Consider the following 18,541-nt stretch of genomic DNA (forward strand, 5'->3'; position numbering starts at 1 on the left):
TATTCAATTTATTAAATTCTTTCGAAGCAACAGGCTGTCATCATAACAATGAACATGAAAACGAAAATGAAGATAAAAAATAATCATATAATATAAGTTGAACGAATTGCAGAGAAGTCCCAACTTTTATTTGAAACGAGTTGAGTAGAGTGTTCCATCGACTGGAGCTGCAGGGACAGCAGAGAAGCTGTATGATGACAGGGCGTACGGGTAACAGAGCCCACCGCAGCAGTTGACGTTTATGGTCGACATGACGCAGTGAGCCATTTTATTTTTTATTTTTCTTGTTAGTCTTTTCTTCGTAACTGATATGCACAACACTGCGTATGAACAATCATATTCAATTGCTGATTGTGCCCGAGTATGAGGGCTAAAGGTGCGTGTATGTATGTTCATATGTGCAGGGGGTCGCATTTGTTTTAACAACAATTTCATTTACCACTTTAAATTAAAGTACTCAGGCTCTGACACATAAATCCTATTGTAAATGGGGAAATAAAACAGCAGCAGCATTAATTTTATATTCATTTGAATAATATGCAATTACCGTAGCATTGTACCCAAGCCTTCAACAAATAACATAAAGCATTAGCAAAGCGAGTTTAAACTAAAAATAATCTATTGAAATAGAAATTATTTTATATTATTGAATTAATGACAAAAAGGACTAACGCGCCAATGTATACGTAGAAAGAGGACAAGAAGTATAAGAAAAAACTGATGTTACCAACCCCATCGATCCGTCCTTCTATGAAAATTCACATGTATTAGGCATTATATAATACTTTTAAATTACATGTAAACTAAATACCTTAAAACTTATATATCTTGACCTTTTTTTTGCATGATTTTCAGTTTACTGTTGTCTTTCTGAACAAAAAGTTTTGTTTTTTAGTTTGGAATGCTATAAAAATGCTGATAATTTGTTTAACTTTAAAACACTTTATTGCTTATCATTTTTTGGGTATATACTTTCAATCTTAATTATCAAAACCAACAAAGCTTACCGACCAGAATTACATTTTACAATTTGATCAATTTTCCACCTTATCACAGTTCTTAAAGTATTAATTGTATAGCTTTCCGATCTTAAAAAATCGTTTGAACCACATTATTGATAATATTTATTTAAGCGATGTTAAATTAAAGCATTTCAACTAAATTGTTAAGCTAATAAAGTCATGTGACATTTTCTGTTGTTATTTTCATGTTTTTCCGCACATTTTTGCACACTTTCAATTTTTACATTTGTGCACAAATTACAAAAAAAAAAAAAAAAACAAAATGAAAATAAAGAAATGCCAAAACAAAAGTGAAAAATACAATAACCAACCAACGTGTTTTGCCTTTTATGCATTTGTAAACCCTTTCATTTCGGTATATGGTGTGATAGGAAGTGCTAGAGTGTGTGTGTGTGTGTGAGTAGGTGGGCGGGGGAGACATTATAAAAATGCTTAAAGCAGAAAATTGGATTCTTCTTTTTTTTCTGTTGAGAACAACACCAACAACAATAAGAGCAATAACAGTAAAGCTGAGGCAACAAAAAATAATAAGCGTTAAACATCACCGAAAACAGGGAAAGAAACATTTTTTTAGATATGCTGACAAAGGTATAATACAATAAATACGAAATGTTGCCGTTCCCCCACCAACAGAACATTGAACACAAAACATTCAGACAGAAATTTTCAAAATTGCCGCTGTTAGTGTGAAATGTTCATGTAGCATACTTTTTGGGGGTGTTACCTTTCTCTTTCTTGGCACATTTTCGCACTGGCAGCTATTGTTATTTATTTAACATTAGTTTTTATTTCATGGGCCTTAACAGTGGCCAACAATTGAAAAATGTAACTAGTCGAAAAGTTAATAGTAAAAAAAATATTTATTTTTCAAAGGAAAAAATATTTTTAGTTTAGTTACACAGTTTGAGGTGACACGTGTCAAAAAAAGAAACTTCTCTACAAACAATCTATATTTCAGCAATTTTGATTGTAAAACTAATTAAATGATCTCAGACAGAAATCTCGTTATTTGTATAAACTTTTTGTAGCTTTCAATTTCTAAATAAGCTTTGAAAATCCCTCAAACCTTGAAAATCCCTGTAACCTTATAACCAAGTTTTATCTACAAGGATTACTGACATTACTCATAATATGATGACATTATGTGTGTACTTAAACGTATTAAAGTCTAGGTAGTCAGTCGGAAATTAGAGGTGGAAAAGAGATCGTAAATGAAGAGAAGAAAGAATTAAATGAAAGCAAAGTCAAGTGCTTTGCTTATCAGCAGGAGTAAAGTCTGCACGCAACCTAGAGTACTTGCCCCATTATCGTCAGTCACGTGCGTTTGTCGGCAAGTTATTTTTTTAAATAGAGATCGTGCAAATTATTGTATTAAATTTAGTTGCCATAAACATATGATTCATTCAAACTGATAAACAAATAGAGCTCTCGCGTAGGTGTTGAAATGTTCCTCTATTTTGATAAAATTCGGCAACCAAACTCGAAATTTTCCAGGTAATAAGCTTAACATTTTCCACATGCCACAGGCACTTGTGAAATTTTGCCATTAATAAGCATAAGCATCTTAATTTATGCTATTTAAATGAGTTAAGTGCACTTTTTCGCACACACGACTTTTCATGCAAAACCATTTAGTATATGGTATAATATAAATTGCAATGCAACTTTAAGTAGCAAACAAACATCATCATCGAATGAATACTCCCTGTCCATTCGTCAGGCTGCCGACTGCCAGACCAGGCTAATGCCACATAATGAAGCTGATAATGGCCATCCGTCCAGATGCAGCAAGGGGTTCAGGGGAACTGCAAATGGAATATGGTGGAAATTTTTAGCTGCCATCACGTTCAACTTTTCGTTGCACATTAAAAAGGTTGGATGGCATGAACAGCGGGAGAACGGGACTGGGATCCAGCTGCTAATCTGCATCACTATTCCATCTGCCGCCAACTATATAAGTGTGCTCTTTCACTAGAGATGAGATAACCATGCACGGAATACCAAATGCAGTTAATAATAATTATTGTTATTATCAGAAAAGCAAAACTTTAAATAGCAGACAATAAAAAAATAGAACTAAAATTGTTTCAAGTGAGTTTCCCTCTATAAAAATCGGTACCCTGTTAGATTAGTTAGATTATGTTCAAACTACCAAGTTAATTAAATGAGTATATTGTAGGTGTTTTAAATTATCGCTAAATAACATATGAGTACACATATTTAAGATCTCATTTTCGTCAAAAATTAAAAAAGTTTTCGCAAACAAAATAAAAACACTAACTTGAAACAAAAAAGTAGTAAGAAAATTATAACATAATACAGTATTGTAATCTCAACATTTAAAAAATTAATCTCTAGATTTCGTCCTTTTTGGTAAATTAAAACTAACTTTAAGCGTGCTTTAGGAAAATTGTGGATAGATTTAATAACGTGTACAGTTTTCTTCAAATAATGTGACTGAACTATTTTGCACAAATTCAATTAAAAGCAGCGCGAATTTTGTTTTGATTTATAATTAGTCTTCGGTTAGTTAGTATCGGCTTAAGATTCAATTGGTCAGCATTTAAAAACTTCGAACACACGGCAAACACACTTTTCTCCTCAGTGAATTTGACTCTACTCTCTAGATATTCGACCGACTCTCAAGACTCCACAGACTACCTCTTCAAACTGGACTCCACAGACTGATTTGATAAACCTTTCCCTTACATCGTACGTCTATTTATATCAATATTCTATCTATAGCGATTCTTACTCACGTACTCTTACGTCTAGTGAATAGGTTAGTCTGACGGAAGTGTGTGCCATCCCTTAACGCAAAAATGCCATATTTTTATGATTTTTTTTGTTTTTGGCTTTTAAATGCAGCCTACTTTGCCATGGACTTTGACACAAAAATTTAAGTTCTATATGAGAGTGCGGGGTTCGGTGTGGATTAGCTTGATGCCAATATACGTACTTTGCTGCAAAAGTGCTTTTAGCTTTTGGTGCTGCCCTTGTGTGGTGTTGTCTATTTTAAAACGGCGACCATGTCAGCCAATTCGATTCTGATGTGTTTAGTGGATGAAAAAGTGCAGCTTTCCGCATCGTAAAGTTGATTATTTTTGTAAAGTGGGAACAGATGACGTCAGTTGCAAACAAATTTGTCTGCGAGAAGGAAATTCTTATCAAAATTTTTATTTACTTATTTTGTAACAAAATGTTTAGCAATATTAATTAAATGAACTGAAATAAAACTGAAGCGAGACAACTCGTGCTTATGCTCAATCATTTCGATATGGTTCAAGTGTTTGTCATAATTCTGTTTTAGTTATTTGCCGATTACCTTACCGATTTTTTATAGACGCCACATGGTTATTGAGATAAGCCAAGTCACCAGCTCTCTGCCATACAATCGGAAACAAAAAGAACAAAAATAACAAAAGCGAAATTGCCAGATGATAAACAAAGAGGAAACTCTCTTTTAACTCTCTATTCTCTTTGTGGTCTGCTCTGGTAATAGGCATTCTCTTTGGGCCCACTTTAGATTAGCTTCATAGGTCCAATTGGGAAAAGCTAAATGGTATTGTTGGCTTTAGGTGATCAAACAGTTTGCTCTGCACCATTGCCAGCGGCAGGTCGCGAAAACACATTAAAACCGACAAACATTGGAAATATATTATTGTAGATTCTGAGTGAAGTGTATGTGTGTATTTGGTATCCTTCAAATCGAACTCCAAGTATAGCAAAGTGAAAGTGTTATCCAGGTTTTATTTATGAAATTAAATGAATCATACGCCACGTACCACGTAACTAGTCGAAAAGTTAATAGTAAAAAAAATATTTATTTTTCAAAGGAAAAAATATTTTCAGTTTAGTTACACAGATTGAGGTGACACGTGTCAAAAAAGAAACTTCTCTACAAACAATCTATATTTCAGCAATTTTGATTGTAAAACTAATTAAATGATCTCAGACAGAAATCTCGTTATTTGTATAAACTTTTTTGTAGCTTTCAATTTCTAAATAAGCTTTGAAAATCCCTCAAACCTTGAAAATCCCTGTAACCTTATAACCAAGTTTTATCTACAAGAATTACTGACATTACTCATAATATGATGACATTATGTGTGTACTTAAACGTATTAAAGTCTAGGTAGTCAGTCGGAAATTAGAGGTGGAAAAGAGATCGTAAATGAAGAGAAGAAAGAATTAAATGAAAGCAAAGTCAAGTGCTTTGCTTATCAGCAGGAGTAAAGTCTGCACGCAACCTAGAGTACTTGCCCCATTATCGTCAGTCACGTGCGTTTGTCGGCAAGTTATTTTTTTAAATAGAGATCGTGCAAATTATTGTATTAAATTTAGTTGCCATAAACATATGATTCATTCAAACTGATAAACAAATAGAGCTCTCGCGTAGGTGTTGAAATGTTCCTCTATTTTGATAAAATTCGACAACCAAACTCGAAATTTTCCAGGTAATAAGCTTAACATTTTCCACATGCCACAGGCACTTGTGATATTTTGCCATTAATAAGCATAAGCATCTTAATTTATGCTATTTAAATGAGTTAAGTGCACTTTTTCGCACACACGACTTTTCATGCAAAACCATTTAGTATATGGTATAATATAAATTGCAATGCAACTTTAAGTAGCAAACAAACATCATCATCGAATGAATACTCCCTGTCCATTCGTCTGGCTGCCGACTGCCAGACCAGGCTAATGCCACATAATGAAGCTGATAATGGCCATCCGTCCAGATGCAGCAAGGGGTTCAGGGGAACTGCAAATGGAATATGGTGGAAATTTTTAGCTGCCATCACGTTCAACTTTTCGTTGCACATTAAAAAGGTTGGATGGCATGAACAGCGGGAGAACGGGACTGGGATCCAGCTGCTAATCTGCATCACTATTCCATCTGCCGCCAACTAGATAAGTGTGCTCTTTCACTAGAGATGAGATAACCATGCACGGAATACCAAATGCACTTAATAATAATTATTGTTATTATCAGAAAAGCAAAACTTTAAATAGCAGACAATAAAAAAATAGAACTAAAATTGTTTCAAGTGAGTTTCCCTCTATAAAAATCGGTACCCTGTTAGATTAGTTAGATTATGTTCAAACTACCAAGTTAATTAAATGAGTATATTGTAGGTGTTTTAAATTATCGCTAAATAACATATGAGTACACATATTTAAGATCTCATTTTCGTCAAAAATTAAAAAAGTTTTCGCAAACAAAATAAAAACACTAACTTGAAACAAAAAGTAGTAAGAAAATTAATACATAATACAGTATTGTAATCTCAACATTTAAAAAATTAATCTCTAGATTTCGTCCTTTTTGGTAAATTAAAACTAACTTTAAGCGTGCTTGAGGAAAATTGTGGATAGATGTAGAATTGGAATATTCCTGGTTATTTAATTCAATATTATTTAAGGATGTGATTTCCTTATTTAAACTTTATTATTTATTAACAATGTTTCTTTGTGTTAAGAATACATATATTTATTAATTATTATATTGGCCTTAGCGACAAATTTGGGTGTGCGATGTGATCGAGACGAGAGTACGATTGCGAGTGCTTTCCGATCAACGCTTCTGCTTATTTTTCATGAGTGAGTCGACCAGATAGGTACGGCCGCTGCGTGTCGTTCTGTCTCGCTCACTCGGTACCAAACGATTGCCATGATTATGCCTGCCTGACACTTCATTTCCTACAATCGGCTGTCCTGACAAGTCATTCGACCCGAATGATCCTAGCCAAGGTTTCATGAACTCAGCCACTGTTGAGGTTTTACAAGGTCCTTCACCGTCGCCAACCTTCTCGACGTCGTATCGACCGTGCCTATTCACCTTTGTAACTTTATATGGTCCTAAGTATTTACCTCTCAACTTTAGACCTGTGCCATACTGCGTACGTTTAATCGCCACTAACTCGTTTAAATTGTATTTTCTTTCACATTTCCTGTTTTTGTCGAACGTTTTTTTCATTTCCTGCTGTATTTCATCGATATTCTTTCGAGCCTCCGCTCTAATCTCATCACGACCACAGTCTAATTCTTCTATTAACGAATCGGTTATCTCTATTCCTGTCAAAATCTTAAAAGGTGTAACTCTTGTACTTCTTGGAGCAGTATTATTAATAAATTGTTGCACACGACCTACATACTTGTACCAGTTTCCCTCATTCTCTTGACTTAACTTTGAAATCATTGGAACTATTATCTTATGCATCCTTTCTACTTGGCCGTTGCCACGGGGTACACCTGTTGCTATCAGTAAATGCTGTATATCCTGTCTGTTACAATATTCCATAAACGCATTGGACGTGAATGCTGCTCCCCTGTCAGAAATTATTTTCATCGGGTTACCGAAAATTATGGCCTGCCTTTCAAGAGAACTAAGTACTTCCTCGACTTTTGTTCCACGAGTCGGATACAACCATACAAACTTAGAGAACCCATCAACAATAACAAGTATATGATTGTAACGCTTTGTTGTGACCTCCATCGGGCCAACGTGATCAATGTGATATGTCATCAATGGCTGATCTCCTTTACTTATTGGCATCAAATATCCTTCATTTTTGCCGGTGTTGGCATTAACAATAAGACATTCCACGCAACACTCAACAACACGGACTACCTTCTCTTTTAATTTTGGAATATAATACGATTTTTCTACGATATCCTGAGTCTTTCTAGCTCCAAAATGTCCTTGTTTATGTGCAATCTGTATTATTTCCTTTTCCATCTGCGAGGGAACGACAATAAGTTCTCGATTAGGGTCCTTTAACAATATTTCGTTTTCAATGTAAAAATCTTCATATCCTTTCTGTTGAACTAAGCTCCTAATCAATTTAGTCCAATCATCTGACAACTGTGCTTCCCTTAATTTATGGGTTATAGTGTCAGTTAGCAGAAAACAAGATAAACGGCTCAAGGCATCCACATGCCGCATCTTTGAACCTGAACGATGTTCGATCTGATAATCGAAATCTTGTAGGTACATTGCCCAACGTGCTACACGCAACGGAACCTCTTTCTTTTTCATTGTCATTGTGAACGCATTACAATCTGTGACAATCTTAAATCTCAATCCTAACACATATATACGCCACTTTATTAATGCTCCAATAACTGCTAAAACCTCAAGTTCATATGAATCATACTTCTCTTCGCAAGGTTTAGTTTTCCGACTCATATATTGTACCGGATGGAATAAACCATCTTCTGAATCTTTCTGTAAAAGCGCAGCTCCGAAACCGTGTTTCGAGGCATCAGTGTGAATTTCAGTCTCTAGCTTAGGATTGTATAGCTTTAAAACAGGACCTTTGATCAATGCTAACTTCAATTGCTCAAACGCTACCATTTGCAATTCTTTAAACTCAAACTTGTTGTCCTTTCGCAAAATGTCAGTCAAGAACTTAGCTGTTACTGCGTATCCTTCGATAAATTTACGGAAATACGATGTTAACCCTAAAAATCGTTGAACTGACTTCTTATCATGTGGGATCGGGAATCTTGAAACGGCATCAGTCTTCTCCTTACTTGGCTTAATACTTCCATTTTCAACTATATAGCCCAAAAAATTTACTTTACTCTGCAGTATCTGACATTTCTCCCAGTTTATTCTCAACCCATTTTCCGCAGCTATCTTCAACACCCTTTTAAGTTTAATTAGACCATCATTCACGCTAACACTTGGTATAATTATATCGTCCATATACACCACTGCATCTCCATTCTTTACTGATTCTCTCATTACTGCCATTATAAATCTGGTAAAAACTGCTGGAGAGTTGGAAATTCCGAATGGTACGTACAGGAATTCATACTGACCATTCTGGGTTACGAATGCAGTGTACTTCTGAGATTTTTCCTCAACAGGAACATGGAAAAACCCGTTTGTTAGATCTAAAGTAGTGTAAACCAACGCACTTCGAAGTTTTTCTAATACGGTGTCCATCTGTGGCATAGGAAAATTATCTCGGACCACTTTCTCATTTAGCTTTCTGTAATCGCAGCACAGAAGCTTTTTCCCATTCTTCTTTGTTACAAGTACAACAGGCGAAGCATATTCGGAAAAACTTGGCCTTATTATCTTCTCCTCCAACCATTCTTGTACTATACTATCAACGATTTTCTGATCAGACTCTGCTAGACGCCTTGGATGCTGATAAACTGGCAACTCATCCGTTAGTACAATCTTCATTTCTATAGGAGTGTTTGTATTTCTAATATGTTTGTAACTATTAATCAACTTCTTGACTTCACTACCGATTTCTGCACTGATATGTGACAATTCACTCTTGATTTCCAATTTATTCTGTTCTGCACTGTGTATACACATACTTTCAAATTCCTCAAACAACTCAGCACAAGATTTATTCGCGTTACACAGTGATTCTTTTCTGTTGATGCTCACAAACTTTGTACCTTTCTTGGTAACAACCAAATCGACGTGATCTAATATGGTTCTACCCAAAATTGCCTCATATGCCATGTCTTCATCAGGAACGATATGAAACTCGACTTCCATCTCAATGCCATCTATCTTGACAGTTATGCTAAAACTACCGAAGGTCATCACATGACTTCCACCAATGCCTGTAAGAGTCTTCGAATATCCAGTTAGTGACTTAATTCCGAGTTTAACAAACACGCTTTTAGGTATGAGACTCAAATTTGCTCCTGTATCAATTAGACCGTTGAACTTAATCGATTTATAAGTTACTTCTTTCAACTCCAAACCCGAATCAGTAAATTTACCTGATGCTTTTATTAATTTATCATCTACAACATTGGTGCTTTCAACGTTGGTGGTATCTTTATCTTTACATTCAAACGAACGATGGCCTGTTTTGCCACATTTAAAACAAGTAAACGTTTTCTTGTTACAATCTCTCATCATGTGTGAAGGATCACCACACTTAAAACATTTGCGATCATCTTTTGTTGTCGAATTTTTGTCTCTATTATCTCTACCTTGCTTGTGAACAGATGACTCGAATGTTGTTTTCTTTGACGACTTTCTAGGATCATAGGATTTTAAGTAGGTCTCTATTTGAACTTTTAACGCATCCACTGTTCTCGCCTGATACAATAATGCCTTATTTGCTCTCATGTCTGGTATACCTTCTACGAAATACTCGATTAAACTTTCGTCATCCAAATCGATTGGCTTTGCGATTTCCATTAACGAATACAAAAACTCATACAAGTTCTCACCTCTCTTTAACTGTCGATTGCTCAGTCTTCTATGAACTTCTGCTGATGAAACCTTTACTCTAAATTCGTTTTTCAAAGCTACTTTCAGGGACTCCCAACTACAAATATCTCTCTTACTACGTATAAACGATAATGCAGCTCCCTTTAACAATTGTTTAGCATACACAAAAAGCTGTAACTGACTCCACTGTACGGTTAAAGCGCATTCTTCTAGCTCCCTAATCCATTGTACAACATCAATCGAACCTAAACCCCAAAACTCTGAAACGCTTCCCTCCACATCTTTTAGTGTGAACCATGACCTTTGCCCATCTGTGTTCGGGACTTATCGAATTGTTCTAGCCGAGGCAAAATCTGCCTCCTGCCCGTCATTCTCAATTTCTATTAGATCTTAGTGAGCGAGTAGACGCGTTTTCAGCTCTGCTTTAAGGCCTGTAGTCTCTACCCCTAACTCTCTCAATTTAGTGCGCAACTCCTCAATACGCAACGTTGGAATCTCACCTCGATCCATTTCACTCAATTACAGTTATATTGCTTAACAATATTGGTATAGTAATATATAGGTAGTATTAATCAATCAAATTTGTTACGACTTAACAAGATTTACACACTATGTTAATGTAGGTCAAATTGTGTTAGGTTATGGTTTAATTCAGACGATTCTTAGAAATGTGCTCTCTGCAGCTCGCATCAATTTCGTCGATATTTTTGCCACCGGTCTGGTTTTGCTGTGCAAGCAAAGTAACTCACACTCAAGACAATAATTAAACAGCTCACCCAACTATAGTCGTCCTGCTCTATGGAGCCACTCAATATCTCTGTAGCAACTGTTCGGTTCGCTCTCTGTTGCCACTCACTCTGTTGTCGCTACTCACTCGGCTGTTTTCCACTCGTTCTCGTGATCTCTCTTGTCTGCTTCCACACCAATTGTCTCAACTTCGTGTCTGCTGCCTTCTCGTTTAGTCTTGTCGGCGTCGTCTGCTTTTATAACGGTTTCTGTTCTCCGCTTTCTGTTCTCCTTTGGTTTTCCGTTTCCACAGTGAACACTAGTTATCACCAACTTCGTGCTCTCTCCGTCTGTCTGCTTCCACAGTGAACACTGGTTATCATCAACTTCGTGCCCTCTGTCTGCTCTCTCCGTCTGTCTGCTTCCACAGTGACCACTAATTTTCATCAACTTCGTGTCCGCTGTCTGCTATCTCCGTCTGTCTGCATCCACAGTGACCACTAATTATCATCAACTTCGTGTCCGCTGTCTGCTCTCTCCGTCTGTCTGCTTCCACAGTGAACACTGGTTATCATCAACTTCGTGCCCTCTGTCTGCTCTCTCCGTCTGTCTGCTTCCACAGTGACCACTAATTTTCATCAACTTCGTGTCCGCTGTCTGCTATCTCCGTCTGTCTGCTTTCACAGTGACCACTAATTATCATCAACTTCGTGTCCGCTGTCTGCTTTCTCTTTTCCTCTCGAGTCACCACCCTTCTCGAGCTGCTCTCAACTTCAGCCGCCGACTTTTGCCGAAACGGCGCCAAAATTCTGGGTGACGCTCTTCTTGCGTCGTCCGACCGTTCACCGTCTCACCATCCACTCGTCGCCTCTCGTACAGTCACGCCAACTTCCACTAGTTTTTGAACTTGTAGTGCAGGGGTAGGCACAAAGAGAGCCAGCGCAAACTGTCAGTGTATGTGTGTATTTTACACTGCGAAAAATGAAAAGTGAATAAAATATGGCTCAATCGCTAAAACCAGCACAATCGATGATATCTGCTGCAAGAAAATAAATGAGAAAACAATCCCCAAATTAATTTTTTCATGTGCATTTATCCAACAACGCGACATAGATGCGCTCGAGTCTAAATGCTGCAGCAGACTAATTCTGTTTTTACGCTCTCAAGGGCACTTCGTGTTGACTTCGCCATGCACACAGATGGTAAAACGATCATATGCCGAAGAAAAGTGCCCGCACGGGCTATGGGTGCCTACCTCTGTTGTAGTGGTTGCGTCTTTTGAAATTCGTTCGCCAACAACCTTGACTTTGTATATATATTACACGTTAATGCATGCAATTTTAACAATTTTCTGTTCATTTGCGAACTTCACACACACACACACACACGATTTTCACTAATTGTCTTGGGCCAGAAATCTCGGTTGAGCCCCCCAGTTTGTAGAATTGGAATATTCCTGGTTATTTAATTCAATATTATTTAAGGATGTGATTTCCTTATTTAAACTTTATTATTTATTAACAATGTTTCTTTGTGTTAAGAATACATATATTTATTAATTATTATATTGGCCTTAGCGACAAATTTGGGTGTGCGATGTGATCGAGGCGAGAGTACGATTGCGAGTGCTTTCCGATCAACGCTTCTGCTTATTTTTCATGAGTGAGTCGACCAGATAGGTACGGCCGCTGCGTGTCGTTCTGTCTCGCTCACTCGGTACCAAACGATTGCCATGATTATGCCTGCCTGACACTTCATTTCCTACATAGATTTAATAACGTGTACAGTTTTGCACAAATTCAATTAAAAGCAGCGCGAATTTCGTTTTGATTTATAATTAGTCTTCGGTTAGTTAGTATCGGCTTAAGATTCAATTGGTCAGCATTTAAAAACTTCGAACACACGGCAAACACACTTTTCTCCTCAGTGAACTTGACTCTACTCTCTAGATATTCGACCGACTCTCAAGACTCCACAGACTACCTCTTCAAACTGGACTCCACAGACTGATTTGATAAACCTTTCCCTTACATCGTACGTCTATTTATATCAATATTCTATCTATAGCGATTCTTACTCAAAGTTATCCATACTACTGCTTATACCGCGATCCTACATAAATTTCCACTTACGTCTAGCGAATAGGTTAGTCTGACGGAAGTGTGTGCAATCCCTTAACGCAAAAATGCCATATTTTTATGATTTTTTTGTTTTTGGCTTTTAAATGCAGCCTACTTTGCCATGGATTTTGACACAAAAATTTAAGTTCTATGTGAGAGTACGGGGTTCGGTGTGGATTAGCTTGATGCCAATATACGTACTTTGCTGCAAAAGTGCTTTTAGCTTTTTGGTGCTGCCCTTGTGTGGTGTTGTCTATTTTAAAACGGCGACCATGTCAGCCAATTCGATTCTGATGTGTTAAGTGGATGAAAAAGTGCAGCTTTCCGCATCGTAAAGTTGATTATTTTTGTAAAGTGGGAACAGATGACGTCAGTTGCAAACAAATTTGTCTGCTAGAAGGAAATCCTTATCAAAATTTTTATTTACTTATTTTGTAACAAAATGTTTAGCAATATTAATTAAATGAACTGAAATAAAACTGAAGCGAGACAACTCGTGCTTATGCTCAATCATTACGATATGGTTCAAGTGTTTGTCATAATTCTGTTTTAGTTATTTGCCGATTACCTTACCGATTTTTTATAGACGCCACATGGTTATTGAGATAAGCCAAGTCACCAGCTCTCTGCCATACAATCGGAAACAAAAAGAACAAAAATAACAAAAGCGAAATTGCCAGATGATAAACAAAGAGGAAACTCTCTTTTAACTCGCTATTCTCTTTGTGGTCTGCTCTGGTAATAGGCATTCTCTTTGGGCCCACTTTAGATTAGCTTCATAGGTCCAATTGGGAAAAGCTAAATGGTATTGTTGGCTTTAGGTGATCAAACAGTTTGCTCTGCACCATTGCCAGCGGCAGGTCGCGAAAACACAGTAAAACCGACAAACATTGGAAATGTATTATTGTAGATTCTGAGTGAAGTGTATGTGTGTATTTGGTATCCTTCAAATCGAACTCCAAGTATAGCAAAGTGAAAGTGTTATCCAGGTTTTATTTATGAAATTAAATGAATCATACGCCACGTAGACCATTTCTTAATCTGAATTTCAATTCGTTTGGCTTAGTCGCATTATCTATAATTATAATCACCTACGGGTTAACATAATAAGGTTATCGCAGTACACATAGAGCAGATAAGATGGCTATAAATTAAATATTGTTAAACATGAAGACTTTGTAAAATTAATTTTAACGAAATTCAGTTCTCACCAACCTCCTGCCACACTCATTTTTTGCAACATTTAGAGCATGTTCCGTAATTATTCATGACAATTAGGTTAATCTTAATAGCCCTTGTATGAATGTTGTTGTTGCGATAACGTATCTTAATTGATTTTTGATAATTTGCTTAACTAAATGTTGATTTGCCCTAACAAATTGCCCATGTGACGTCAGAGCACGTGATGGATGGATCATGTGGATAAGAGTGAATCAACAAATTATAGCCACTTGCCGCCGACCCCCTCTACTGAATGCATTCCTTAATCTCCCTCTCTTTCTCTATCTTGTTTTCCCTCGCTGGCTGTATTTCTCTATATCTGTGCCAAAAATATTATAGCCCCCGATAATACGTATTTTTTATGGCCATAAAAACCCCTACCTTCTGAATGGATTTCTTAATGAGGCTAAACCACGGGCAATAGCCAATCATATAATAATTGAACTACTGAATGATATTGCTATGACTTGTGCAATATAGCTTAAAAGATTTATGTGGCATATAGATTGGTAGGCAGATTTATAGCTAACTGATAAAATCGTCATGCAATTGCATTGATTTATCTAATTAAACATAAAATATAGGCAAATAAGCAAATGTTTAAATGCTATCCAGACACGCAACTGGCCAAGTAGATTGAACTCATTGTTGCAATATATGCAAATTGGTTTGTTATTGCTTTTAACATTACAATGGTTTAATTGTATATTAATTCAAGAATATTTAAAAACTTACTTCTCTAAGCACAAATGCCAACTAAGAAAGAAAACTTCTTCATGTCTCTTATTTGAAATCTGAAATAAAGGAGAATCTCCCACTAATCATAATTAACCAAGATTATTGGGAAAATACTTAATATGCAATTTGAAGTCTAATTCTTATGACTTTAAATGTTGATTTTAAAGTTTAAACTGTTATTTGACTTCGCAAAGTCCGCTAAGCTAAATGATAGTAATTACAATGCCTAGAACTGAGAATAGTCACTAGATTTTTGGTAAGGAAAGTTTTTTGGTCTGCCTTTTGGTTCTCTGCATGAAATTTTTCAGAGTTTCAATACTGTTTTACCCAGCGCCAAGCCTTAAATATTTATTTAGTGCCCCCTCATTAATTTGTATTACTTTGTGAGGGAATGAGTCTATTTGGCAATCGTTATTAACATTGGCAATTAATTAGATAATTTAATAGTTTTATTTATTGCTCTAATTCTTCATTCTGACGCACATTACGTCGCTTTGCCATCGTTATATCCAATTGCAGCCAATGCCAGCAACAATGTGCCCAATCAATCACACAAGTGGAACTGAACTGTTTATGGCACTGATTGTAATGGCGCATTAATAATTTGAAATTATTAACAATTACCAAGCAATCAGTTTGCACATAGTATATAGCATGAACAATATATAATTATAAAGCCAATGGTCTGAGGTTTAACAAATTTCCCATCAAAGGGTGTCCATTTTTTGGTATGCCAGATTAAAGATAAATTTATGGCACGACAGTTCAACCACATTGATTGATACAGACAATTTGGTGCTTCGCCGGCTGCTCGGCTTTTTGAGATAGTGCGAAAGACGCGGCGCTGTCTGTGGCGGACTGTGATAATTTTAGATGATAGTGAAATAAAAGTAAATTGATTTACTGGAACAGGAAAGCAATCAATTTGCAAGGTTTTTGCTTGACTCTTAATTATATGAGATTTCTATGGATTTTAGATTGAGAGGCACAACCACATTTGTACATATGTACTTGAGAATAAGATTTGATTATTGCTACTTAGAGAAGTTGATATAATACTTATGTATGTTGATGTTACTTATTTGGTTTTTTAATAATTTTCAGAAACGCTGGCTAAGACTTCATCAGCAACATGGGTGACATGTTCCGTAGCGAGAAAATGGCCCTGTGCCAGTTGTTTATACAACCTGACGCTACATACGCTTCTATAGCAGAACTGGGAGAAACTGGTTGTGTGCAATTCCGTGATCTTAACGAAGAGGTGAATGCTTTCCATAGGAAATATGTCACCGAGCTGAGACGTTGCGATGACATGGAGCGACGTCTGCGATATGTCGAGACTCAAATTACTAAGGATGAAATAAAATTGCCTACTATTCTACCTGATCAAGAGCCAGCAGCGCCAAATCCTCGCGAAACTGTTGATCTGGAGGCCCAGCTGGAGAAGACCGAGAATGAACTGAGAGAAATGTCTGCAAATAGCGCCAGTTTGAAAGCCAATTTCAGGCATATGCAGGAGTTAAAGAGTGTTCTTGAGAACACTGAGGGCTTTTTCTCAAACCAAGAGGTTATTAACTTGGATTCCAATCGGGTGGTTGATCCCTCAGTTGAGGTCTCAGCCCAATCGCAACGTGGACAATTGGCTTTCGTAGCCGGAGTAATCAAATTGGAACGCTTCTTTAGTTTTGAACGCATGTTGTGGCGTATCTCACGTGGTAATATCTTTTTGCGCCGCAGTGACATCAGTGGCTTGTGCGAAAATGAGGAAACCGGAATTCCAGAGTTGAAAACTGTGTTTGTGGCCTTCTTCCAGGGAGATCAATTAAAACAGCGCATCAAGAAGGTCTGTACAGGCTATCACGCATCAGTTTATCCCTGTCCGAGTTCATCCGCTGAGCGGGCAGAGATGATACGTGATGTGAATGTCCGTCTGGAGGATTTGAAATTGGTTTTAAATCAAAGTGCCGATCATCGGCAGCGTGTGTTGTCGGCCGCCTCAAAGAAGCTACCCAGCTGGGTCATAATGGTGCGCAAAATGAAGGCCATCTACTTTGTTCTGAATCAATTCAATCCCGATGTGACGGGCAAGTGTTTGATAGGCGAAGGCTGGGTGCCACAAAGTGACTTGCTCAATGTGCAAAAAGCCTTGGCCAGAGGTTCCAAGTTGTCGGAGAGTAGCATTCCCGCTTTTATGAATGTGATTGACACGAATGAACAGCCACCAACATACACCAGAACGAACAAGTTTACCAATGGTTTCCAGAACCTTATCGATGCCTATGGCATGGCCTCATATCGGGAGGTGAATCCAGCTCTATATACTTGCATAACATTTCCTTTTCTGTTTGCTGTGATGTTTGGCGATTTGGGTCATGGCCTTATCCTACTAGCCTTTGCCTCGTTTCTAATCATCAGGGAACGTCAATTGTCAGTTATTAAGGAGGAACTCTTCAATATTTTCTTTGGCGGACGTTACATCATCTTCCTCATGGGTATCTTCTCCATATATACGGGTCTGATCTATAACGATGTCTTCTCCAAATCGATGAATTTATTCGGTTCCGGCTGGCGTATGAACTACAATACCTCAACGGTGGTTAACAATGGTCTTAACTTCATTACCCTAAGACCGAACGACACGAATTTCAAAACCTACCCATTGGGCATGGATCCAATTTGGCAATTGGCCGACAATAAGATCATCTTCTTGAATACCTTCAAGATGAAACTTTCGATAATCTTTGGTGTCTTGCATATGGTCTTTGGTGTAACCATGTCGGTTGTCAATTTCGTCTATTATCGTCGCTATGCCAGCATCTTTTTGGAATTCTTGCCACAGATCTTGTTCCTCCTATTACTTTTTGGCTACATGGTGTTCATGATGTTCTTTAAATGGGTTGTCTATAATGATACTAGCGATGATCAGGCCCTATCACCCGGCTGTGCCCCATCTATTCTCATTTTGTTTATCAACATGATGCTGTTTGGTTCTCAAGAACCTCTCGATGGCTGCAAGGAATACATGTTTAAGGGCCAAGAACTGCTGCAAACGATTTTTATTGTTCAACTTAAAAACTATTTTAACTGATCTACCAACTGATTTATACTGTTGTTATGTCTTACAACATTATTTGAACTACTATTATACCAGATAGTTTTTACAATCGTTTTTTTCATTATCTGAAATATAGTCGTATAATTAAAAAAATTAATCTACTATTATTCAATGGTTTCACCTATCTTTTAAGGCATTTAGATTTTGAATCATAGCATTTCCTGTTTCAGTTTAACTTATTGTCAGTTTCATGAATGCCCTGTAGTATACTTTTAGGGATAAGATTAGGCCACATACTTCTAGGGATAGATTATACGTAATTAGATCTTAAGCATAATGTCTAGCTTTAAGTACCGTTAAGGACACTAGCCATAAGACCAATGTAAACGTTCTCCTATAAATACCGGGCTTGCGGCCCCAATAAATCACTTCAAGT

The 18,541-nt window shown here is 37.0% G+C and overlaps 1 protein-coding gene across 1 annotated transcript; it reads left to right on the forward strand.

Moving 5' to 3' along the window:
- Positions 1 to 16,167: 16,167 nt before the first annotated feature.
- LOC137574932 (V-type proton ATPase 116 kDa subunit a1-like) lies at positions 16,168 to 18,138 on the forward strand. The gene has a single exon (XM_068287366.1). It carries the CDS (start codon positions 16,183 to 16,185, stop codon positions 18,136 to 18,138), a length of 1,956 nt encoding a protein of 651 aa, XP_068143467.1. The 5' UTR covers positions 16,168 to 16,182.
- Positions 18,139 to 18,541: the final 403 nt, after the last annotated feature.

The sequence above is a fragment of the Drosophila tropicalis genome, unplaced genomic scaffold (genome assembly GCF_018151085.1).
Source record: "Drosophila tropicalis isolate 14030-0801.00 unplaced genomic scaffold, ASM1815108v1 contig_510, whole genome shotgun sequence".
Classification (NCBI taxonomy): domain Eukaryota; kingdom Metazoa; phylum Arthropoda; class Insecta; order Diptera; family Drosophilidae; genus Drosophila; species Drosophila tropicalis.